This window comes from Aulonocara stuartgranti, assembly GCF_965226115.1.
Source record: "Aulonocara stuartgranti genome assembly, chromosome: 3".
NCBI classification, from domain to species: Eukaryota; Metazoa; Chordata; class Actinopteri; order Cichliformes; family Cichlidae; genus Aulonocara; species Aulonocara stuartgranti.
The window spans coordinates 77,778,538-77,804,945 of record NC_138941.1 but is presented as its reverse complement, the minus strand read 5'-3'; the positions used below and the strand labels follow the sequence as shown (position 1 = coordinate 77,804,945).

The 26,408-nt window shown below is 45.1% G+C and overlaps 1 protein-coding gene and 1 pseudogene across 5 annotated transcripts; one reads left to right on the top strand and one right to left on the bottom strand.

Annotated features, from left to right (window-relative positions):
- Positions 1–962: 962 nt before the first annotated feature.
- LOC309703547 (E3 ubiquitin-protein ligase TRIM21-like) lies at positions 963–8,336 on the top strand (annotated as a pseudogene). The gene is made up of 2 exons (XR_014280842.1): positions 963–1,068; positions 6,537–8,336. The product of XR_014280842.1 is annotated as an E3 ubiquitin-protein ligase TRIM21-like (transcript).
- Positions 5,421–25,422, bottom strand: LOC309703465 (CST complex subunit CTC1-like). Of its 4 annotated transcripts, XM_082528294.1 has the most exons (25): positions 25,087–25,420; positions 20,568–20,652; positions 20,084–20,183; positions 19,786–20,008; positions 18,521–18,750; positions 18,315–18,444; positions 17,937–18,245; positions 17,734–17,856; positions 17,418–17,647; positions 17,153–17,297; positions 16,877–17,079; positions 16,635–16,804; positions 16,442–16,556; positions 15,894–16,296; positions 15,727–15,816; positions 15,265–15,402; positions 14,206–14,252; positions 13,976–14,061; positions 13,669–13,804; positions 13,324–13,392; positions 13,088–13,250; positions 12,830–12,885; positions 12,567–12,723; positions 11,739–11,859; positions 10,993–11,671 (listed from the first exon to the last, which is right to left on the bottom strand). In XM_082528294.1, exons 1-25 carry the CDS (start codon positions 25,270–25,272, stop codon positions 11,580–11,582), a joined length of 3,807 nt encoding a protein of 1,268 aa, XP_082384420.1. In that variant the 5' UTR covers positions 25,273–25,420; the 3' UTR covers positions 10,993–11,579. The 4 variants fall into 4 exon arrangements, with proteins under 4 accessions (XP_082384421.1, XP_082384419.1, XP_082384422.1 ...); XM_082528295.1 differs by lacking the exons at positions 10,993–11,671; positions 11,739–11,859 and adding an exon at positions 5,421–5,867 and having other exon boundaries at positions 16,466–16,556; positions 25,087–25,422; XM_082528293.1 differs by lacking the exons at positions 10,993–11,671; positions 11,739–11,859 and adding an exon at positions 5,421–5,867 and having other exon boundaries at positions 25,087–25,421.
- Between the last annotated feature and the right edge of the window lie 986 nt (positions 25,423–26,408).

Genomic DNA, 26,408 nt, shown 5'->3' with positions numbered 1-26,408 from the left:
TGACTCTCACTGGACTGCTGCAAGGAGGGAGATGAGATGAGACCACAGTGGAAGGAGCAGGGAGGACATGGAGGAAGGTTGTTTTAGTGTGGGGAATGAAATTTGGGTTTAGGAAACTGGGAAGAAAAAACGACTGCCTTGCGTGGAGAATTGAAAAGTGTCTGGACCACTGCAAAGAGGAGAGGTACACAAAATTACACAAACAGAAAAATGCATTAATCCTACTAACACAAACACACATGCAATGAAGCTCATGAAGATCAAACAGTATTTTAAGCATTTCTGTTAACATCATCTTGTCCGGTTCACTTAGTAGGTTGAGAAGTGATACATAGACTAGTGAACTAGTATTATTTTGGGGGAAGGATGATTGAATCATTGCAGGGGTGAACAGAATGCTGCAGGGGGTCAGATGAGTGGAGACTAATAGATTATTGAGTTTCTTGTTTCTGATGTGTGGGGAAGGTCTTATCATGACACACATCTGGGTACATGGGGGAAAACAAAAACTCATTATGTAATAGAATATTGCTGTTGTGTGAGGTGTGACTGGTGGATGAAAGTTTTGGAGATTTACTGATGCATTTTCTTTTGGTACCACTTTGAACCTGCCAGTTTTGATAAATTATTCTAAGAGTATGCTTAGACAAGTCCTAAAACTAGGCCTTCATATTTTTTGATTTTTAACAGTGCACTGAGATTTTTTGTTTGGCAATTTTCTCTTTTTCAAGCAGGCTGCAAGATCGGAATCGAAAGCGCTACACAACATGTTGAACAATCGCAAGTGAGCTTCTCCAAAGTTAAAATGGGCTGTCATTACTGTTTGAACTTTACCCACACACCACTCCTCACTCCTCCACCCGCTGCACACAGTCACTGAGTACAGACCGGCTGATTCCTGTAAAGGGAGAGGCAGGAAGAGACGGAGCAACACCTGAAAAACAAGAAGCTCAACGTCATTTTGCAGAAGTGACAGTGTGAGAGAGCAGCAGCAGAGCTGCAGTCGAGTCCTGTTTGTCTCTAAAAGAAGATTCACTGGAGTCCATCAGGTTCCTCTCAGCAACAGTGGTGAGTGCAGCTGATCACACTTCCTGCTTCTACACAAATCTTCACTCTGTTCACTTCATCAGGACTCATCACAGTCACACTGGATCCATAGAAATCTGCTCATGTAACCACAGATCCACTGTAGGAGCATCGAGCTGCTGCTTCAGTCTCACTGTGGCTCTGCTCAGGACTGTGGACTCAGGCTGTGCTCTGGACTTCAGACTGACTCCACACTTCTTGTTTAAGATAAGATGAGATAAGACTTTATTGATCCCACAACGGGTAAATTTTTGCGTCACCTCAGCTCAGGTACAGATATCAGAAGGAAATACAAAAATACAAATAAGTACAATCAATGAAAAAAAGTAAGATAATACACTATATACAATGGTAGCATACACAGTATGTGATTATGGATATAATTGGAAATATGGAAGACATAAACTATATAGCTTGATATAGCTATTGTACCACTACTATTCCTATTTATAGACATGCACACACACACACATGTACACACTAGATATACATATGTATACATATACAGACATATACCTGCACATGTCCGTACACATGAAGGTCCATTATGCATGAAGTGGTGACTGTGGATGTTCACAGTGTCCAGTGACTTATGACATCGTGATTGAGGAGTTATAGAGTCTAACTGCTGTTGGGACGAATGATCTGCCAAAGCGCTCCTTCCTGCAGCGAGGGTGTTTCAGTCTCTGACTAAAGGAGCTGCTCAGCCCACTCACAGACTCATGCAGTGGGTGATGTGGGTTGTTCATGATGGATGTCAGCTTTACTAACATCCTCCCCTCACCAACCACCTCCACAGACTCCAGGGGACATCCCAGCACGGAGCTAGACCTCCGCACCAGTTTGTCAATCCTGCTCCTGTCCCTGTCCGTGCATCCACTCCCCCAGCAGGCCACTGCATAGAAAAGGGCAGATGCTACCACAGTGTCATAGAATGTCCTTAACAGAGTCCTGCAGACTCCGAAGGACCTCAGTCTCCTCAGCAGGTGGAGTCGACTCTGGCCCTTCTTATACAGGACGTCTGTATTTGTAGTCCAGTCCAGTTTCTTGTTGAGGTGAACACCCAGGTACTTATAACAGTCCACTATCTCAATGTCTTTCCCTTGGATGTTCACCGGTGTTGTAGGGGGTGACTTCCTCCTGAAGTCTATGATCATCTCCTTTGTCTTGCCGGCGTTGATTTGGAGTACGTTGGTCTCACACCAGCCAACAAAGTCACTGATGACCCCCTTGTATTCCTGATCATTCCCGTCTGATACGCATCCAATGATGGCTGTATCATCTGAGAACTTCTGTAGATGGCAATCGTCCGAATTATAACAGAAGTCTGAAGTGTAAAGGCTGAACAGGAAAGGTGAGAGAACCGTGCCCTGTGGTGCCCCCGTGCTGCAGATTACCACCTCGGACACACAGTCATGGAGCCTCACATACTGTGGTCTGTTGGTAAGGTAGTTGATGGTCCATGCAGTCAGCTGTTTGCCTACTCCGGCTCCCTCCAGCTTCCCTCTCAGTAGTGCGGGTTGGATGGTGTTGAAAGCACTGGAGAAGTCAAAAAACATGATCCTCACAGTGCTCCCCGCCTGCTCTAAGTGAGAGAGGGATCGGTGTACCAGGTAGATGACAGCGTCATCCACCCCAATTCCAGAAGGGTAGGCAAACTGCAGGGGGTCCAACACTGAGCCCACCAGTGGCTGAAGGTGGTGCAGGATGAGCCTTTCCATGGTCTTCATCAGATGAGAAGTCAAGGCAACAGGCCTGAAGTGGTTGGGCTCCCTGGGGTGTGCGATTTTTGGCACCTTAACCACACAGGAAGTCTTCCACAGTTCAGGAACCCTCTCCAGGCTCAGGCTCAGGTTGAAGATGTACAGGACCACGTGACAGAGCTGGTCTGCACAGTCCCTGAGCAGTCTGGAGCAGATTCCATCCGGACCTGCTGCCTTCGTCCTCTTGAGCTGATTTCTCACCTGATCAGCTGTGAAGGAGATGTGAGGCTGGGCTGGAGTGGGGGGTGGGGCTCGCTTCGTTGTGGATAGATGTGTGGATAGGGGTGAAGCAGGGTTGTGGTGAGAGGAGAGCTCAGGTGACAATGGCATTGCACCCGGAGGGGGGGGGCGGCAACTGGAGGGGGGTTAATGGAACCTGGGGGGTGGGAGAGGTGATCAGTGGGCCATTGTCAAATCTGTTAAAAAACAGATTCAAGTCGTTAGCCCACCCCCGGCCAGCAGACACTGTGGCTCCTCCATTGTCCTGGAAATGTCCAGAGATTTGTTTCATGTTCCTCCAGACTTCTCTGACGTTTTTCTGTTGGAGTTGGTTTTCCCATCTTCCTACTGAAGTGCTCCTTGCCTTCTCGGATCTTGTATTTAAGATCCTTTTGGACTTTCTTAAGTTCCTCCTTGTCTCCCGACCAGAAAGCACTCTTCTTCTTGTTCAGCAGGGCCTTCAGTTCTGGGGTGACCCACGGTTTATTGTTTGAGAAACACTGTATCTTCTTGGTAGGCACAGTGTTCTCAACACAGAAATTAATGTAGTCCGTGATGCAGTGGGTGAGGGCGTCGATGTCCTCACCGTGAGGCTTGCAGAGTTCCTGCCAGTCTGTGCATTCAAAACAGTCTCTTAAGGCCTCAGTGCATTCCTCAGACCACACCCTTATCACCTTCTTCGTGGGGGGGTTCCTCTTCACCATAGGAGTGTAGGTGGGGTGGAGAAGGACCAGGTTGTGGTCTGAGTGGCCAAGCGGGGGGAGGGGTGATGCACTGTAAGCCTGCTTTGTGTTGGCAAACAATAGATCCAGGGTTTTGCTGTCCCTTGTATGGCAGTCAACGTACTGGGAGAAGTTTGGGAGAGTGACAGATAGTGAGGCATGATTGAAGTCCCCAGAAATAATAATGAGGGACTGCGGATGTGCCATCTGTAGCTGAGAGACAGTGGAGTGAATGTAATCACAGGCTGCTGTAGCGTCGGCCGAGGGTGGGATGTAAACAGTCAGCACAATAGCGTGTGAAAATTCCCTGGCCAGGTGGTATGGCCGGACGCTAACTGCCAACAGTTCAATGTCTTTGGTACAGCTCTGTTCCTTCACAGTGATGTGTCCCGGGTTACACCATCTCTCACTGACATACATTGCTAGTCCCCCACCTCTGCTCTTACCACTCTCCATTGCATTCCGGTGCGCTCTAACCAGTTGAAAGCCATCCAGAGTTATGACAGAGTCCGGTGTGTGGTCCGTGAGCCATGTCTCAGTGAACAGGAGGAGGCTGCTCTGCTTGTACTCCCACTGCAGTCTGGTTAGCGCAATTAGCTCTTCCATCTTGTTGGGTAAAGATCTTACATTACCCATGAGAATGGATGGAATGCTTGGTTTGTACCGTCTCCTTCTTTCCTGGTACTTCACTCCAGCCCTGCGTCCCCTCCTCCAACGTCGTAATTCCTTCGGAATCTTGGGTCGCTCCTCCGGGAGTACTTTCCTGTTGCTCAGTGCTAGCAGCTGCTCCCTATTGTAAACAATGGCTTGGCTTACAGATTCTCCAGAAGTGGTGGTAAAAAGTCCCAAAAAGAGTAGAAGACATACTACTACTCTCTTTTTTTTTTTTTTGTCCCGTTTGGATCTATAGCCATCAGAATTGTTGTCTTGAGGCAAAGAAAGATGCCAAGCGGATTTATTTTACCAAGTGGATCATCATGGCCTTGCCATATTGGTCCATTTGATTGACCTTTATTATAATTATGAATTTATTTTATTTTCAGTTGCAAACGGGACAGACATGACTGTGGGATAGGACAGGGGGAAAGAATGAAAGAAAGAGAGGGAGAGAAAGAAAACCAAAGGGGAGAAGAGACGGTGAGAAGGGGGGGAAGAGAAAAAAACAAAACAAACAAACAAAAAAAACAAAACTCCTGGGTCACCTGTATGGAGAAAAAACATACTACTACTCTCACAAAAAGTTGTGGGTCCACGTTGCACAAGAAATAAAACACGACCAAGAGTGTCAGGTAAAAAAAGCTTAAAGCACAAGAAAAAACAGAAAGGAAAGGAAAAAGCTGGGAGCTGAGGAAACAGGCTGCCTACCGTGGCGCCATCTTGGATGTTATTGGGGTGATTTATTCATCACTTACTGTTCCTATTAGATTGATTCTGGATCTGATTGATCATAAGGATTACAGATGTGAAAACACCTATTTATTCTTTATTGATATAAAGCCTTTGATACTGTAAACCAGCAGATTTTGGTCAGTACTTCAAAAAGTCATTCACACATTTTACAAAGATTATCTGACTTAGTGTATCCTGTAAGAGTCACAGATGATCCTCAATCATTTAGAAAACAGTCGATGCTGCACTTTATAACTTTGTGTGGAAACATGAATCTCATTATTTAGACAGATGTGTTTGAATCATCCTGATAATCAGGCTTTAAACATGTCAGAGTTCCACACATCAGCTGTGATATTCAAGCTGACCTGGATCAAACATGTCATCAGACACAAACATAGATGATGCTGTTTAATCCCAAAGCTTATTTAAACAAACTGGAGGACAGAATTCCTCCTTAAATGGGATTTTGATCAAATCCACTGATCTCGTTTTCACACACAGGCTTTATCATGGTGGCTTCTTCTCTACTAACATCAATCTTTGATTTGGACAAACAAATATGTGAAACACAAAAATAAATCAATGTTTTCTGAGGATCCAGAATAACATGAATGATGTATCCCAGCGAGTGACTGGAAAAGTTCATCTTCTTCCACATCCTGAGTTTGTGAGGATGTTCCAGTATCTGTGAGAGAAAACAGGACAGTTTTTACTGACGCACAAATGGACCAAATATACAGACACCTCTGAATAAACATGTTCTCATCAATGCCATTAAAATACTGGATCAACAGTTAATAACACATTTCTGAGGTTTGTGATTCATCGTCCTCCTCACTGTCAGCTCTACTGGAACAGTCACTGTTTAATATTAATGGCTCGTTGATCTGGACGTACAATAAGAAGTATTCAGTCACCAACAAGGTCGAAGTTTACTTCACAGTGATTGATGGAAAATATCCAACAAACTGATTTATTCAAGTATACAAATGATCTGGATGAATCTTGGACCTTCTGTAAAACAGAGAAACAATTTCACATCTTTGTAACGACTGTATTTATCTTCATCCCCAAACGTTGATCCTGTCCATCTGGACGCTGCACTGTACAGCAGACACTACGATGTTAGGTTTGTGTTTGGATGAACCAGTTTGTGTCTGAGTGTGTTGCTGGGTCTCCACCAGTTACTCTGAGAACTGAAGAAGCTTCTCTGATGAAACGTCTTCAAGAAACTCAAAGAAGTCCAGACGCTTTTCTCTCCAAGCTCCTCAGACTACTGACGCTTGTTTCTCTCTTTGTAAAATGAAATTTAAAGTGAATTTTGAATCAAATGTTTCTCTTCTTTCTCCCTCAGAGTGCAGACATGTCTGCTGCCAGCAATCTGCGATCTGAAGATCAGTTTCTGTGCTCCATCTGTCTGGATGTGTTCACTGATCCAGTCTCTACACCATGTGGACACAACTTCTGCAAAACCTGCATCAGTCAGCACTGGGACATGAATGTCATCTGTAAGTGTCCCATGTGTAAAGAGACTTTCTACACTCGACCTCAGCTGAAGATCAACACCTTCATCTCTGAGATGGTTGCTCAGTTCAGACGTGAAGCTCAGCAGAAAGCCAGCAGCAGCAGCTCAGAGCAACAAGCTGCCAAACCAGGAGAAGTTCCCTGTGACGTCTGCACTGGAACCAGACTGAAGGCCCTGAAGTCCTGCCTGGTGTGTCAGACCTCCTACTGTCAGACTCACCTGGAGCCTCATCTGACAGTGAAACGTCTGAAAAGACATCAGCTGGTTGATGCTGTGGAGAACCTGGAAGGCAGGATGTGCACGAAGCACGATAACCTTCTGCAGCTGTTCTGTAAGACCGACCAGACATGTGTCTGCATGCTCTGCTCTGTTTTAGACCACAAGAACCACGAGTTTGTTCCTCTGAGAGAAGAATATGAAGGAAAGAAGGCAGAGCTGGAGAAGACAGAGGCTGAGATTCAGCAGATGATCCAGAAGAGACGACTGAAGATTCAGGAGATCACAGAGTCGGTGAAGATGAGTAAAGATGCTGCAGACAGACAGAAAGCAGAAGGTGTTCAGGTCCTCACGGCTCTGATGGAGTCTGTTGAGAGACGCCTGAAGGAGCTCATGAAGGAGATCGAAGACAAACAGGAAGCTACAGAGAAACAGGCTGAAGGTCTCATCAAAGATCTGGAACAGGAAATCTCTGAGCTGATGGAGAGAAGCTCTGAGGTGGAGCAGCTCTCACGCTCTGAAGACCACCTCCACCTCCTCCAAAGCTTCTCCTCCCTGAAAGCTCCACCCAGCAAGGACTGGACAGAGGTCAGAGTTCATCCACCATCATATGAGGGGACTGTGGGGAGAGCTGTGGCTCAGCTGGAGGAGACAGTCTGGAAACCCATGAAGAAGAAGCTGTTTGAGGCTGAGCTGCAGAGGGTGCAGCAGCATGAGGTGGATGTGACTCTGGATCCTGATACAGCAAATCCTAACCTCATCCTGTCTGATGATGGAAAACAAGTTTATCATAGTGATGTGAGGAAGAAACTTCCAGACAACCCAGAGAGATTTTCTCCATGTCCTTGTGTTTTAGGAGAGCAGAGTTTCTCTTCAGGCAGATTTTACTTTGAGGTTCAGGTTAAAGGAAAGACTAAATGGGATTTAGGAGTGGCCACAGAGTCAATCAACAGGAAGGGAGGAATCACAGCGAGTCCTCAGAATGGTTTCTGGACTGTGTGGCTGAGAAATGGAAATGAGTACGAAGCTGCTGCTGGTCCTCCAGTCCGTCAAGTACAAACCCATTCTTCAGTCCCTGTAACAATGATGGAGGTAAAAACTCTGCACCTCTGATCATGTCCTGTCAATCAAACTGATCAACGACTGATTTAATTTGATGAATGATTGATTTTTCTTGAAGGGAACAAATGAACATATTGAGTGTAAATCCTCTACAGTCTCCATGTTTCTATAGAATCTGATCATCAGGACTCTGATTCACACTTTGATTCTCATGGAGTTTGATTTGAACAGAAGAAAAGTTGAATCAGGAAATGTTCCCACTGATGGAGACTCGAGCTGAAGAGCAAATATCAGAGAACAAATGTCCAAAAGCTTCATTTCCAATAAAGTTTGTTCAATGCTTTGAGTGAATCCAGACTCATGTGTGGCTGTTATACGGAGCATCAGAGTCCAGCTGAGTTATGTTGGATACAAACTGCTTATTTTGGCTCTGTGAGGAGTTTTGTTCACTGAAAACTGATGAGACGGATAATATTCAAAGAACTCTGTAGAGATTCATGCATCCATGTTCTCCACCTGCAGGTGTGGAGGAGAAAGGTGGAGCACAGACTGCTGCATCCTTCCAGTCACATCATTTTGATGATTATATTTGCATGTTGTGATGATTTGGGTTAAAGACAAACAGAGTTGAACGGCTGCAGTCACAGCATGAAGACGATGCTGAAGCTGAGCTGTCAGTGAACATGTTTCACTGTGATTTGATTTGAAGAATAGAAAGTGTGTGTGGCTGCTGACAGCTGCAGTCTCTGCTAGTCTGCATAACACACACACAACTTTCCCCCTGAGGCAACGATGCAGCAACAACACAACAGCTGCAGACACACACACGATTGTGCGCTCCCTTTCAGTCTGAACTCTCAAACACACAAACAAACTCTATCAATGTCGTACTGTTAAAGAACTCCTCCTTCTTCAGTAACAATGATTTGAGGTCTCTACCAGTGTCTCTTGTTTTGACCTTTGACCTCTTTATTCCTCATAACCAAAAAAACCCTTTTATCTGATATTTTCACCTTATTGATTGATTATATATATCTATTATATTTTCTCACCTTATTTTGACCTTTGACCCATGTCCTTGTTAGCCTTGATCTTCCTTCATCAAAGGTGAAATTTCTTTCACCTTTGAACTTAAAGCTTAAATCAAACCTTTGTTAAAAAGCTTCTTACCAACTTGTAATTCCAACTCTCTGCATTAAACACGTATCTTATCATATAAACACTGGATCACTGAGAGAACTTTAGGCAGAACCAAATGAAGCAGCTGACCTCGTCAAACTCACAGCGACAGTAACTGACAGTGAATTATTTTAATCTTCTTCATTGTATTTGTTAGAAACATTTATTTTCCTTTAATTGGACTTTGGTTAAGTTCAATCCGATGTATTAACCGACCTTTGAGGTGAAGTGCAGCTGCGAAGAACGCTACGGCAGGCAATGAGGTGCGTTTAATGTCGCTCTGTTAATTTGAGCGTCCATAAATTGAATGTCTTATTTTTTCTTACTTTATTATTGCTCATTTATTGGAGAATTAGGCCATTTAATCAAGATAGATTTTATGTTGTTGGTGGTAAAGATCTGGATGGATGTTTTATTCTGTGTTTCTATTTTTCAGTTTTACTTTTCAAGACTTGGTGAATTGCCTTTTTCTACTTTTTGTTTTGTTAAAATTAGCAGCAGTGAGAAATGTTGTTGTCGGTCTTGAATATATTTGATGTAGCCCATACTGTTAAGGTAAGTGTCATGTTTTTAGTTGTTAGTCTGATGAAGAATCTTTTATTTTTCTCCAAAAGTTGATTGTGTTTATCTGGACATAGTGTTTTTCAGGTCCAGCTGAATGCAGGTTTCCCCAGTCTTATACGTTGTGACAGCCACTATGGTGTGGTGTCCCTTTAAGACACCCAAGTCGAGGGTTGATGGTGTCATCAGTTTGTGCCGCTGCTCTCTCTCTCTGGGATTATGAGGACACGTGCCTGCACGCTTCTGCTTAACGAGGGACGGATTTACGTTTTCTTCTTGTTTTGTTTGCAACGCTTGGGTTGTATGAACGCTGGGCGTTATGTTGTTGAGCCGCAGCCGTTCAGCCGGGCTTTTATATGGTTGTTGAAGAAGGCGTATTAAAGAACCACCGTGGATTACCGATACCAGCGTGGGTGTGTGTTCTTCCGACTAGCCTGCTAGGTGTTTTGCCGCCTCCTCTCAACCACGCAACACAACCCAACGTTCCAACGTGTCAGGAGCATCAGCACAGCTGAAATGCATTTTTTCTAAGCACCGCGTCTCTGTGGCTTTTAAACCCCAAAACACGCTACAACAAAAATGGGTCCACCCCAAGGATGGGGTCCCCCGGTGTAGTTTCCACTGTGAGAGACTGTGGGCTTCCTCAGAGTGAGGCTGAGAGCGGCAGGCCCAGGTGGAGTCTGACCTGTGGCCCTTCAGATAAAGCTGAAAACGGCCAATATATGATATTAAATATAAAATATAATTAAAAAACAACATCAGAATGAACAACGAGCTGCTGTTAAGAACTCCCGACGTCCATCCAAGGCCCGATTGGTTTCTGTTTCCATGACAACAACAACCGTATGTGGAAAAGACCAAAAACTGAAGCGGTGAAAAAGTTTTGTTGCAGATTAACTATTAACTTTATGTTATTCATTGTCAGCTCGTGCCATCATTAAAGCATGTTAGAACACACATGTAGGATTTCACAAATCATCGCTCCTACATTTAATCGTCTCCATAACAACTGTGTGTACGTGTTCGCTTTGAAAACATCACATTCTTTATGTTGGTTGGTTTAGACGAGTGATCTCCAGGATGAATGAGGGCAGAGGCCCGTTTCATGGAGACTGTTTAAGTGTAAACCTGGATTAAAAGCCACATTTGAACACCTTCATCAGAGGCTGTGACCATGTTGAAGGACTGATGCTGACGTGCTCTGACACTCATTAGCATAGAAAACAAAGTGGTGAAAGCACAGAGCCCTGAGGAGCTCCACTGGACGGTCTGTTCACAGAACATTTAATTATTTCACTTTTATTTACATGCAAAACAGCCTCAGAGAGAACAGCTGTTTCAGAGCTGCCAGCTTTATTGGAAAGATGAACTGAAATCCTAAAATAGTCCAATTCATGACAAACTGACACGGTGAAATGTTGCAGGATTCAAATGTGTCGATGGATGAACTCTTTCAGTATAAGATGCAATAATACAAAACACATGAAGGTGAGGAGGAATTCATTTAAAGTAAGTGTGATTTAAAGAGGACTGATTCTTTCCTGGTCAGGCTGAAGCTTTCACCGTCTGACCTCTGTAAACAAACCGAAACACGTTCAGTGTTTAGTTTTACCAATTAGGTTTCATGAATCACCATCTGAGAACGTCTCCGATGTGGGCGCCACTCACAGGGATCACTTCCTGTAGAAGGGTCACATGACCTGTTAAACCCAGAGAGCTTCGTGTGACCTCTGACCCTGATCACCAGCGTCAGGGTCAGTGAAGGTGAGATACCGTGTGACAGGAGGAGGAACTATAAAGTTTTATTTGTACGAACACGTAGAACAGATGAAGTCAGAACGAAGCAGGTGGAGCTCAGTCAGGGTGGAGGTGCAGACAGGTGAGCTGAAGGGGAGGAGCCAGTCTGGTCAGGAACTCTCTGTCTCCTCGAGTGAACCTCCTCACCTCTGAAACACACACACACACTCTGAAGGTTGCAGTCAGGGTTGGTCAGGGTGGTGAGGGTGGGGTTACCTTCTGGTCTCTGGTTGGTGTGTTTCCTGCAGGTGAGGCTGAGCGGCCGAATCATGACATCGCTGCTGCACAGACACAACAGGAAGTGGAGGAGGAAGTCGTCAGCGTCCCCGTCACACACCTGAGACAGACACAGAGGTTATGTCTCTGCAGACTCACGGCTCGGCCCTGTGGAAACGTCCTGCAGGACGCCTGTTTCTCTCTGTGGTGGCCCCCCCACAGCGTCCCCACCGTGCTTCACTGTGTGGACGCTGTTCTTTGGGTTGTAGCTGCATCTTCTTCTCGTTTCACCTCCTCTGACCACAGGACGTTTCAGTCTGCAGGGTCTTTTAACACAGCTCCACCTGTGGGTGGAGGGGCCCTGTGGGTTCTCCTGGTGTGCCCCGAGTCCTAAATGCCTCTCGCTGTCCTGCCCCTCCCCTGTGGTCTCCACCCTCCATGTGGGAGGTGTGGCATTCACAGTCAGCCCTGATTACCCTCAGAACTACACCACCTGCTGCTTCATCAGGTCGAGTGGGTGGAGTCAGGGGCACGACCTGAGTCTCGCTGAAACACACGGCTGTAAGGCCCCTCCCTCCTGTTCACGTGAGCGCAGCGTGGGTCCGTCACACCTACAGACTTTTAAAGGTGGAAGTGGCCACGCCCCCAAACCAGTTCAGCAGTAAGGTGTGAGCAGACGGAGCTGTTACCAGGATGCAAACAGGATGTGTCCTTTCACAGTTAAAGCCTCATTTTAAATTTTAAAGACAAAATAAAGTTTAAAGACGACGATGAGCACGTGACTCACCTGTGACAGGTAAACATATACACCTGACAGGTGCTACTGACCTGGCTCTGCCCACGAGGGAAGACTCTGATGTGACCTCTGACCCTGAGAGCTCTCTGAAGCCCCTCCCACTGAGCATCAGCCAATCCCAGCAGAGCAGGAACCAGAGCAGCTGAGAACCAGACGTGAGCCTCACCTGTCCCGTCATCGATCACCAGCCTAATCGAAGAGCAGAGCCACATGGTTTGATCATGTGACTGTCACCTGACTCATCCAGGTGATTAACACGTATCAGCAGGTGAGCTCAACAGGAAGCTGCTCTTACTTTGCTTTGGACTGAAACACTGACGAGGTCGAGTGACACTGAGAGCTGCTGCAGCCCTGAGAGAGAGAGAGCAACAGGTAAACACACACACCTGAAATCGTGAGCAGTTTCCTCCAAAACGACACTTTACTTACTGCACCAACACTAACACGCCACCAACACGCTAACAACACATGAAGCACTCTGAGTACTTTCACTGCACCCGAGAAACTGACACTAAACACATCCTGTACACACTGTGTGTATTTTATGCAGTACCTGTGTGTACACGCTGCCACACAGCGAGCAGCTCCACTGCAGTTGCAGGAACAGGAAACACACCACGTGACCTTTGACCTGTCCCACAGCGCACCTCTGCTTGCTGCTCAGAGCCCACTCACCCAGGTGCATGATGGGAGCAGGAGGAGGAGGCTGGGCCGAGCTGATAGAAACCAAACAAACAAATAAACAACAGCACGACAAACACGTGAACCAGACTTTACCTGTAAACTTACCTGGTGTCTCCCAGGGAGACCACAGTTATGGAGCTGACAGGTAAGTACGTGCAGTACACACTTCCTGTCCTGAAACACACACACAGGTAAACCGCACAGGTACGTAACCATGGGCGTGACTTTGTATTGAACATTGGGGGGTCAAGATCTCTGTCTAAATAAATAAATCTGGGTACATTTCCAGATGATTAAACAACTATTTTGCTGGTAACACCTGAAACCAGTAAAGAAAACCAGCAGCCTATTGATGCAAGATGATCCATAACTTTATTGGGGCTGACATTGTTGGAAATGAGTCCAAATAAAGAGTCCAAACTTTTATAAGCCTGTCTATGTGTGTCTCACCTGGACAGCCTCCTCTGGAAACCAGACAACAGCAGAGTGTTACCCGGCAACAGGCCAGGTGGGTAGGGGGTGTGCCTTAAGTCCAGGTACACCTGCAGACTCCTCCCAGCTTGGTCACAAAGAGTGAGACGCACACCTGCACACACACATTGAGCTAACAGTCAGAACTGAGACTCAGACCTGAAGCACTGATGCCTGCAGTTTCTCTAGTGTCCAGCAGAGGCAGCAGTGAGTCGCCCCCATAGACCCCCATGTTAAAACTTCACAGCAGAAAAGCCTGATACACAAACCACCTGTGTGTTTGTACCTGAGTGTGTGTGTCCAGAGTGGGCGGTCCTGTTGTTCACACTGATCCTTTCAGACACCACACCCTGAAAACACACCAGCTCTGAGCTGAAACACACACACACACACACACACACACACACACACACACACACACACACACACACACACCAGTAAGAGTTTAAAGCAGGCTGCAGCTGCAGTTCCTCGGATGGCCACAGGGGGCGACTCAGTGAGGGACGAGCAGTTTACCTGCAGTCTAAGACCTCTGAGACGGACAAGACTGTGGGTGGGACGGCCTGAAAACACAGACATTGAAAATATGACGTCATTCAGGGGTAAAACCGCAAAGGATTGTGGGAACGAGTGGCAAGCGGTACTAGCGCACGCAGGCTTTCACACGAAAACAGTCACACAGTAATAAAAAGAAACACAAAAATGGCAAGAAGCTGCTGTATTATTAACTGTGTTGTATTATTAAGTCTTCTGTTGGAGTTATTACGTAATTTATCACAACATGATTGATGATGTAGGTTACAAATAAGTCTTATATTGATTTGAATTCGTTGCTATGCTGCTTTGTTCACTGTGGCTTTGCGGGCTAATGTTTGTTGTGTTTTGTAGGAAAACCAGAAACAAAATGCAGGAATGTGATCCAGACTGGCCCCTCTATCAGCCTGGGTCATACCGAGTTTAAAGCTGCTACCACAGCCAGATCTGATTGGTTAAGAGAGAGAGCGATATCGAAACAGCCACGAAACGTCCGCATATATGTGCCCAAGGGTTGTACTGAAGCAAGCAAGTGATGAATAACTGTTTTCCAGTTTGTTGTTAGCAAAGTTTTTTTTCTTTGCATTGTTGATTTGTTTTTCAGGAAGCAGCTAATAAAGCTGATGGATTTTTACAATGTTGCTTCTTTCTTGTAAGATTCTATAATAGAATGAAACAATGATGCCAGTTAGAAATAAAGACAATAAATTGAATGAATTACGAAACACTCATTTTATTTATATTAGATCTGAAAATGTTGTGTAACACTACAACCTGAAACAACAAACAGATTGTGTTGGCCTGTACAGGAGATAAAATATTTAACAACAGCTAAATAAACGGTAAATGGCCTGTATTTGTATTCTTTACTTAGTCCCGAAGGACCCCAAAGTGCCGGAAATACTAGCGCTTAATGCAGTGTTTTGATTTTGTTGCCACTTGTACCCACAATGCAATGCGTGAAAGTCACATGGTCTGTCAATCTCTAAAAAAAAAAGTTTAAGGGTCCTGGAGGAAGACGGGGAGCAAACCGAGTGTTACCTGTCTGCAGGTGGGCAGCAGCAGTGGGCGTGTCAGAGTGTGGAATCTCCAACCACGTCTGACTTGTAGGGTTGACTCAGCGTGGAGATCCACCCCACTGCGCTCAGAAACTCCACAGCCAATCAGAACACTGGGATCCTGATTGACAGACACATGGGCCAATCAGCTGCAAGGATTCAGGTCAGATCAACTCCCCACAAACAGGAATGGTGGGAGTCATCTGCATAGCAGTAAAAATGTAAGCTGTGTTTTGATGATGCTGCCTAAGGGAAGCATGTATAATGTAAACAGAACTGGTCCAAGCACTGAACCCTGTGGAACTCCATAATTAACCTCAGTGTGTGAACAACTACAGTTAAAGCTGAAAAACGTGTTCATGTGTACTAATATCAGAGAGCAGAGACCGATGAGGCCAACCTCTGGCCACGCCCCTTAGTGACATCATCAAAGCTGGGTTGATACCTGAGTGTTAGCGGCGATGAGTCTGTAGAAACATCCAGGCTGGAGGACAGGAAACCACCGCGTACACACACCTGAGAACGCCAGCACCACCTGCACGCACACACACACACACATGTAACTGTGTATCCAGGTGAGCTCAGGTAAACACACACAGGTGCGTCTCTCACCTTTCTCTCCTGCTTTTGTTCACTTTCTTTCTCTGTCATTGGCTCATTCTTTGGGTCCCGCCTCCAGCTGACCACTGGACCAATCACAGCAGCTTTCACTGAGAAGCACAGTCTCAGCCCTGCCTCCTGATCCTCTGCCTCCGCCCCTGTATTCCTCCAGGACACACCCTCCTTCTGCTCCACCCTGATCACCATGGAGACACAGGGCCAGGGGTTGCCGGAGTTGGCTTCTTCTTCTCTTCTCCTCCTCTTACTCCCAGCAGTCTCTTCTTCTTCTTCTACTGTCTGCTTCCTGGCAGTGACATCCCCTCCTGGCTCCTCCCCCTTGTGTCTCAGGTGTGTCTCCATGGCAACAGATGGACTCAGGATGTGCAGGTGGTCCAGAGAGAACTGCAGGTAAACCCTGTGAATTGAACCCAGCTTTATTTAACTCATAATGTTTACAACCAGGAAGGAAGCTCACACCCTGAACCAATCAGACGCCCTCTTACATCACAGAGAGTGGACCAATGAGCAGTCAGCATGCTGCAGGTTGTGTGTGTGTGTACCTGCAGTGTTTGTGTGTGATGAACCTGTCCTGGTCCAGGTGTTGGTAGGAGGGGAAATCTGATTGGAGGAATCTCTCTGTCACCATGGTGAACTGCACCACACCCACCAGACAACCTGCAGCACACACACACACACACATTAAAGAATAAAGCTGTGTGTCCCTGTGTGTGTGTCTGTGTGCGTGCATTGTACCGATCCAGGCGCTGTTAAAGACCGCCCTCTGCGCTCCCTCCTCCTCCTCGCTGCTCTCCGTCAGCACGCAGGCTGCAGCTCCCGCGGCGTCTCTGAGCTGCATCGAGTGTTTGAACTCAGACGTCTGTGACGGCAGCTCCAGCACGCCGACCAGCAGCAGGGGGCGCTGCCTGACACACAAACCGGCAAAAACCATTGGTACGTAATCACATGACTTCATGTGGGAGCTACTGTCACCTTACCTGACAGCGTCTCCACCCCGAGGCTCGGAGGACAGAGTCCTGCAAGACCAGGACAGGAACCCGTTGATCTGGGCGGAGGTCAGGTTGGAGCCATCAGGGGGCAGCAGAGAGCTCAGAGGGGCCGACGACCAGCAGCCAGTCTGCAGGGACTCCAGGAGCTCCGACACACCGAAGTACTGCCGGACCGCCGAGGACACGCGGTACTGCAGGGACACAGAGCACACTGAGCATGCTCCACACTCACCTGTAAGGAAGACAGGTGAGAGTGGGACCTACCTGCGTCACAGGACAGGTGTGAGGCTCGTCCAGCATCTCAGCGTAGATGTCTCTGCGTCCTCGTCCTCCAGCTCTGCTCAGAGTCTCCATCAGCCTCCAGGACAGCAAGCACACACACTGCTGCCTCCACACACCTTGGACCAGACTGAGGACCAAGACCAGAACCAGGACCAGGAAACAAGCCAGAGCCAGCGGAGGACAGGAGGACAAAGGTTAGGCTCTGCTGTCTCTGACTGTGGACAGGTGGTGGTGGGTGGAGCCTCACCTGTGTGCCAGCTGCGAGCTTAGGTGACAGGTCCACAGGTAATCGGACACATCTGTGTTTCTCTGCAGCAGTAACCGTGGTAACGCCCCATCTCCCGGGCAGCGGTTGTCGGGTGGCGAGCCTCCCGCCCTGCTGAAGGCCGTCACCCTCAGGCTGGAGCGCAGGCAGGTGCAAAGCATGCTGGGAGGGAAGTCCGGGCAGGGCCGGTACAGGAAGTGGGCGTGATGCAACTGCAGGAGGAGGAACCATCAAACTTTATTAGTCGTGGCTGCCACGAACACAAACGGGCATGATGATGTCACATCATGTGACTCACCTCCACTCTGTCTCCCGCCCTCAGCTTCCTCTTCGCCGCCGGCTGATAGGCCACGCACAGACCCACCTTCCCATCCAGCACGTAGAGCCCCGCCCCCTCACTCACAACCTCAGTCACCGTGCCCTATCACAGCAGAGGAGGCTTAGTAATCAGCACACAGGTACAAACCTGTGGTAGCCAATCAGAGCTCACAGCACTCTCACCTGGTAGCTGATGACTTTGGATTGCTTTATCCTCACAGCTGATTGGTCCAGCTCCACCTCCTCATGCTCCGCCTCCTCACAGTCGTCCTCAGCAGGCTGTGACAGCAATGACTCAGAGTGTGTGTGTTCCTGTGTGTGTTCCTGTGTGTGTTCCTGTGTGTGCGTGTAGTCGGCGTGCAGCTCGGAGCGCTTCGTCACACACAGGATGTTGTTTCCTCTCCAGCCTCGTAGCGCACACACACGTAGAGCTGTCACACACACGCTCTGCCCGACACACACACGCTGGATCCAGCTGAGCCGGCTGCTGTCCTGCACACACACACACACACTGAGCTTCATCGTCCCTCCTCACCATCATCATCCTCAGAGAGCTGGTACCTGTACGAGCACGGGCAGCGAGCGCGACTCATCCGTCAGCGTGAAGCAAAAGAAGGTCGTTCCTGCCACGGCCAGCAGAGGGCAGACTGAGCCCACCTCTCCGAACACGCTCAGCCGCTGACCTTTGACCCTGGAGCACACACACACACATCTGTCACACACACTGCTCAGAAACTCCGCTGCAGTTCAGAGGTCATGTGACCCACCTGTGCCTCAGCAGCCTGCCGGCCTCTCCGACTCCCACCGCTCCGCTTAGCTCCACCCTTCCAGGAGCAGCAGCCAATCCCTGCTCAGCACCAGGACACAACAAGACAGGGGAGCCAATCAGCTCCAAGAAGCCTGCGGCCTCTTCCTGGCCCGATGCATTGTGGGGGATGTAGTTCCAGTGAGGGAGGAAAACAGGACGATCGAGCCACAGGGGCGAGAGAGACAGGCACTGGATGAGGGAGAGAGAGAGACGCGGGTGAGAGAGAGGCGGAGTGTGTCCTGGGTGGATGCTGGAAGCCTGTACTGATGATGACAGCTTCATCAGCTCTGATCTGCAGTGATGCCGTTTGTTTTATAGCTGCAGTAGATCAGATCAGATTAGATCAGATCAGATTAGATTAGATCAGATCAGATCAGATTAGATCAAATTAAATTAGATTAGATTAGATTAGATTAGATCAGATTAGATTAGATCAAATTAGATTAGATTAGATCAGATTAGATCAGATGAAACTTTATTGATCCCTCGGCTGCGTTCCTCCAGGAAATTCGGTTTCCAACAGCCCAGCACCGACAGAAGTTACAGAAGGTGAGCAGAAATATACACATATACAAATACAGAGTATAGAAAAGGGAAGAATAGAATAAATAGCAATAAGAACACAAGAGAACTGCACATTTCAAGTACTGTGAGTCATTAATCCGTGCGGTGATGCTAGGACCACACTGAGCCTGCTGCAGCTGTCTGACTGTAATCTGTCAGGTTACTGCAGGTGATGCTATCTGTATACTTTATGTGAGGAGGAGGCTCCACATCTTTATAAAGCTCTGCTGTCATCACGTCTGTGCCAGCACAGTTACTCACTTGCTGACAGACTCTGTCTTTACATCCTTACTTATCGATCAGCTAAGTGAATCCATATAAACACAGCTCACATTTAACAAGTCCTGATGTTTCTGAGTTACAGAAATGAAAGTCAGCTGTTGAGCTTGTTTGCTTGTTTCATGCTGATGTAAACATCAGCAGAGAAGCGTGTGATGACCAGACTCTATCAGCACTTGTGTCCCTGCACAGAGAATGAGCTGAATTAAAGAGGAATTCGATTTCATTCACGTTGCACATGAACACCTGCAGTTTGTTGTGACCTCGTTACCATCAGTTCTGACCAGATCCGGTTTAGTGACGCTGCTGTGAAGAAGCTCCTGAGAACTAACCAGCTGATGGACCATGGGTTAAGGTTAGGCTCCTCCCCCTCTGACTCACCTCACACATGACGCTGCCGCTGGCGTCCGTCAGCCTGTACTCTCCGTCAGGGCCTTCTCTCAGACAGCCAATCAGCAGCAGGTTGACCCTCGGCAGCGCCCTCTGACCCGGCACGGCGAGCTCCGCCTCCCTGGCCCAGGCTCTCTGCTGATTGGTGCTCCAGGACAGGTTGCTGACGCAGGCCAGGTGCTGCTGGGAGACGAGCTGGGAGACGGACAGCAGCCTGCGGACAGACGGGAGGACAGCGGTAAGGCCAGGTCACGTGACCTGCTACAGCGATGATGTCAGCGGGCGTTACCTGTAGCTGACAGGTAAGCTGTGGGCCACCCACATCTGCTGCTGGATCGCCTGCACCGCACACATGCTCAGATCGAAGAGGCTGAGGTCACCGTGGTTACCTGGGAAAACAAAGTTTAAAGGGTAAACACAAACATAAACAACTGAAGCCCCGCCCACTGAGAACACCTGAAGTGGACACCAGAGCTGGTGTGTCAACAGGTGGGACCACCTGAGGAAGCAGCTGCTCTTCATCCTCAGACTCTTAGTCCTCCCTGTTCCTCACTGACAGTCGGTCACCTTCATGGCTCTGACCTTTGAACCACACTCACATCTACACACTGGACTGCTCTGATGACACCTGTGAGGGCAGGTGAGCCCTGCTTTCACTGTTTAAATAATGGTTTAAATAGTATTTGGTTTCATAAAAGACATGGACATCGTCATTAAGGATTTAAAGTACAGCTGATTTATCAGCCAGCTGTTTCAAACAAACAGGAACTCACCTGTCTGCGAGGGGGCGGAGCTACACACCACAGGACTCAGGTGTTCAGAGATGGAGGTGAAGATGCTCTTTAACCACAGGGACTCCTAAAGAAACAAAGCAGCAGGTCGGAGGTCACAATAATAAATGTAGAACAGGCTCACATCCTTATATTCTCTTTTCTGTGTGGATTTCTGCTATAGAATTAGCTCGAAACAGCGATCGGCTGCTGCTCTTAATTGCCAGGACAGGCCGGGTTTCGGCAACCCTCAAGGGTGCTTCGCAACCAGCGGGCCTTAACGCCGTTAAGATGCCGCCTAAGAGGAGCAACGTTAATGAGGAGGAACTGGAGGACATAAAGAAATCCCTAAACTTTATGTCTGAAGAAATAACAACAATTTCAAAACAACAAAATCTGATACTCAATTTAATGGATGATATTAAAGAACTAAGAAGGCAGAGCGAGGAAAAGGACAAGAAGATTGCTATGCTGGAAGGACGGGTGTCAGATCTGGAACAATATTCAAGAGTAAATGATGTGATAGTGACAGGACTGGAAACCAAGCATCAGACATACGCACGGGTAGCAGCATCAGAGAGAGGGGAGCCACCCGAGCAAGAGCTACGCTCTTTGGAAGAGCAGGTAATGGCCTTCTTTAAAAGCAAAGGTATCAAAATGGACAGTAAAAATATTGAGGGATGCCATCCTCTTCCTGCCATTATCATTCATTTTGTTAATAGAAAACAGAAAAAAAGAACTGCTCAAGCAAGGAAGAAAGCTAAAAGGTACAAATGTTTATTTAAATGAACACCTAATCAAGAAAAATGCAGACATTGCAAGACAAGCAAGAATATTAAGAAAACAGAAGAAAATACAGTCAACTTGGACGTCAGACTGTAAAATATTCATTAAGTTAAATGGAACACCAGAGCAGGCTAAGGTTCTAGTCATCAAAGAGATGACGGAACTAGAAAAATATAACTGATAAATGCAAAGCAGTGCTAAATATGATGGGACCGTCCAAGTGCACAACCAACGCAGATGTCTGACAATTTTCAACTAACAACTCATATAGATATTGAAAATAAGACATTGATGTATGACAGCAACATAGATCCTGATTGTAATTTCTTTAACAATAAGACAAATGAATGCAATTATTATACAAATGAGCAACTTAAAAGGAATTCAAGGTAGAACAGGGTATAACAATGGTTCACTTTAATAGTCGAAGCTTATATGCAAACTTTCAATCCATCAAAGACTACATAACAGTTTGAACAGCCATTCAATGTGATAGCCATATCGGAGACCTGGATAACTCCTGGAAAAGAAGAAGACTTTAAAATAAATGGATATGAATTCCTTCATGTAGACAGGATCAACAAGAAAGGAGGTGGGGTGGCACTTTACATTGATAAAAACCTAAAGTACAAAAGAATGGGAAGAATGACGACTGTTATTGATGGAGTGATGGAATGTTTATCAGTGGAAATAAGTATAGAAAAAAGGAAAAACCTAATTGTCAGTTGTATATATAGAACACCAGGATCTAAGATTGAGATATTTAAGGATAATATGGAGGACTTATTTACAAATATAAATCAGAAAAGAATGTTTATTTGTGGGGACTTTAATATTGACTTATTGAATCCAAATCATAATAAGAGTACAGAAGAATTTATTGATTCCATGTACAGCATCGGTTTATTTCCACTGATAACAAGACCGACCAGAATAACATCTCATTGTGCAACTCTATTAGATAATATATTTACAAATATAATAGAAGGAAAGATAAAAAGTGGGCTGTTAATCAATGATATAAGTGACCATTTACCAGTCTTTGCATCGTATAATTGCCATTATAAAGTGAACAACGATGGACATAAGATTATTTACAAAAGAATAAGAACAGAGAAGACCTTAAATTGTCTTAGAAATGGACTTTTAAAGCAAGATTGGAATATTGTATATGAACAAACAGAAGTTAATAAAGCTTACGAAGGATTTTTAAGAACATTTAACACATTACTTGATAAAAAATGCCCAGTAATTGAAATCAATAGGAAACACAACTATGCAGGAAGACCATGGATGACAAAAGGACTACAAAATGCCAGCAAAAAAAGAATACCCTATATCGAGAATTCATAAAAAAGAGAACAATAGAAACTGAAATGAAGTATAAAACTTACAAAAATAAATTAACTAATATAATGAGATCCTGTAAAAGAGAGTATTACATTAAAAGGTTAGAACACAATAAAGATAACACAAGAGATATATGGAATGTATTAAACAGAATAATCAAAAATGAATCAAGGAATAATGATTACCCTGGGTACTTTATAGAAGGGACAAGAAGTATTAATAACATGGAGGAGATAGTAAATGGCTTTAATGAATTCTTCGTAAACATAGGGCCAAAACTGGCAGAAGAAATAAAGGTTGATGGAATAGAAAGGGACACTGGTGAAAATATTGAAAGGAATAGTAGCTCAATGTTTTTAAGAGCAGTGGAAGAGAAAGAGATTTATGACATGGTTAGAGGACTTAAGAACAAAACCAGTACAGACTGGAATGATATTGATATGGTAACAGTAAAGACAGTTATTGATGGTATCGTAAAACCATTAAAATATATATTCAACTTGTCGTTTCAAAAAGGAGTTTTTCCACAAAAAGTGAAAGTTGCTAAAGTTATTCCCATTTACAAAACCGGTGAAAGACATCATTTTACAAACTATAGACCAGTGTCAATACTCTCCCAGTTCTCTAAGATACTGGAAAAACTCTTCATAAAAAGATTTGACAGTTTTGTGGAAAAATATGAATTAATGACAGATAGTCAGTATGGGTTCAGAAACAACAGATCAACAGCTTTGGCACTGATAGATTTAATGGAAAAGATAACGGAATGTATGGATAATAAGAGGTATGCGCTCGGAGTTTTCTTAGATCTAAAGAAGGCGTTTGATACTGTTAATCATGAAATTCTATTAAAAAAACTGGAAAAGTACGGGTTTAGGGGAGTGGTTTTGGAATGGTTAAAAAGCTATGTAGGGAATAGGCAACAATATGTACAAATAAATGAATATAAATCTAATTTGATGGATATAGCTTGTGGAGTACCTCAAGGTTCAGTACTGGGTCCAAAAATGTTTATTATGTACTTAAATGATATCTGCAGAGTATCGGAGATTTTAAAGTTTGTAATATTTGCAGATGACACAAACATACTGTGTTCAGGAGAGGAATTGCCACAGGTTTTGGAAATGATCACACAGGAATTAACGATATTAAAGAAGTGGTTTGATATAAATAAATTATCATTGAATCTCGATAAAACCAAATTCATGTTGTTTGGAAACCAAAAGAAAAACATCGAAGTAGAAATATGTGTTGACAATGTATATTTAGAAAGAGTAAATGAAATAAAATTTCTTGGGGTGATCATTGACCACAAGCTCTGTTGGAAGCCACACATTACTTATGTTCGGGGGAAATTGGCACGGGGCATTGCCGTCCTGGGAAAAGCAAAGCATATGTTGGATCAGAAAGCACTGCACATTTTATACTGTGCTTTACTACTGCCATATATGAGCTACTGTGTAGAGGTCTGGGGAAACACATACAAAAGTAACACACAAACAATAACTATAATACAGAAAAGGGCCATTAGATTAATAAATAATGTAGGGTACAGGGACCATACAAATGCACTCTTTGTCAAAATGCAAGCTATTAAATTCCAAGACTTGGTGAAGCTTAAAACAGCGCAAATAATGTATAAAGTCAGAAATAAATTGCTTCCCAAAGAAATCTGTAAATTGTTCATAGAAAGAGAAGGTGGGTATAACTTAAGAGGGAAATGGAATTTAAAAATACAAAGTGCTAGAACAACTTTAAGAACTATGTCAATTGCAGGAGTTAAATTATGGAACAGTCTAACAGAAGAAATAAAAGACAGTCAAAACATAAAACAGTTTAAAGTAAAATATAAAAACCTAATTTTAAATAAGTATAAGAATGAAGAAAACGGGGTTAACCCAGGACGGTAATGTAGCTGGTAATGGTGTTGTGGTTCTTTTTTTGTTTTGTTTTGGTTTGTTGTTTTTCCATAACTTGTGTATCTGCAAATATACACATTCTGTATTTTTCATATGAAAGAAACTATACTGTGGTGGGGCTTGCTAATTTCTTGTTTTTGATTTATGTATGTTATGTTTTGTTTTACTTCATATGTTTCATATGTTGTTTGTTTAATTTAAGACAAAAAAAAATTAAATGAATGAGAGGTAAAACTTGAAGGGGTAGGGACAAATAAGTAAATACTTCAGCCTACTCCTTTTCAAACAAATACTGGAATGATATTTTGTAATGATTGTGAAGGCACATGTTTGAAATGTTTGAAATAAAAATGAACTGAACTCTGCCTACGTCATGACGCAGACAGTCTACGTACGCAGGGCTGTGCGTGTACGTAGACTGTTATTTATCGCTCAGTTCGGGCAAACAGGGTCAGACTGGGACTCACCGCCTCGGTGCTGGGCTTGACCCGGTCCAGGAGCTCCTGCAGGGGGTCCATGTCTTCGCTCCGGGTGCCGGTTTCTCCCCCTGCTGACAAACTCCCGCTCACGGCTTTCAAACAGCTTCCGGTCCTCCTCCTGTTGATGCCCTCCCTCTGACCGTCGCCCCCGTGTTCCCGCCTCTTACCGTTCATAAAGCCGCCATGATGCCCTACCGTCCTACTTTGTTTACTTTTGTTCTGTATTTTAAACAAATCATCAAACTTATTAAACTGACTAGTCTCTGCTCACGCAGGATCTCTACCGCGCATGTGCGGAACAACTTTTCCCTACCCTGCATTTCACAATAAAAGCCCTTCACGTTCACATACACTCAGTGGTCTCCTACCTCCTTTCCTAAGCACTTTTCCTTGATAGAAACGTTGTGAGGTGGAGGAAATGTGTTTAGGAGATGTGATAAGAACTCAGGAAAGGAAACAGCTGTGTTTGAACTACAAGTCGATCACGTGACTCCAGCCCAGCGTGTTCTCAGCCTGATTAGTGCAGGTGAAGAACATGCTTTTATTATGAAGGGGTCAGACTTCCTGCTGAGGCTCAGGGTCATGTGACTGACAGCACCTTTTGCAGCTCACCTGACGCCACAAGGTGTTTCCTTTTCAGGAGGATGACACCGTGCGAACCTCGGGAATCTCCAACAAAAACACATTTCTGTCAAGTGGAAACTTTAAAATAAAAAAAAATTATATATATATATATATATATATATATATATATATATATATATATATATATATATATTCAGCTTGCAGAGCATAGATGCAGATCAAACTGAAGGTTTGTCACTGTTTTTTGTTCACTTTTTATCCAGGCTGCAGGTGTCTCAGTGGAAAAATAGAGCGTGGCTGAGCGCACCTGTGCAGACCAGTGATACAGTTTAAGATCAGAGAATTGTAACCCCCTCTTTCATATGGCAGGTACAACAAGCCAAGTCTTCATCTAGGACCTTTGTTATTCCAAATTAACCAATTAAAGATATCGTTTAACTTCTGAAAGGATTCTTTTGGAGGAGGCAGAGGAAGTGACTCAATATAAAAACTTTGCATAACCTTTCATCCTTGTTCAGGAATAGGACGGAGGAGGATTTTGAATCATTTATAGCCAGAAAATCGTCTAAATAGCTCCATTTGTAGCATTAATTTTGCAACTTGGCTAACAGACAGCCAGTCTAGGGCCTAGGGCCAATCTCTGCTGTCGATCTCCTAACTGGAAACCAAATAGTACAGCTCTCATTGTAAGTGTCATCACCAGAGGTTCCATAGTCAGAATGAAT

What these genes read in the sequence shown, in the direction of transcription:
- LOC309703465 (XM_082528293.1), bottom strand. Translation starts at nt 25,272, where the DNA reads ATGAACGGTAAGAGGCGGGAACACGGGGGCGACGGTCAGAGGGAGGGC. An exon ending in CCAAAGTCATCAGCTACCAG is followed by an intron (nt 17,857 to 17,936) that starts GTGAGAGTGCTG and finishes CTGCTGTGATAG; the next exon opens with GGCACGGTGACTGAGGTTGT. An exon ending in AACAAAAGCAGGAGAGAAAG is followed by an intron (nt 15,817 to 15,893) that starts GTGAGAGACGCA and finishes GTGTGCGTGCAG; the next exon opens with GTGGTGCTGGCGTTCTCAGG.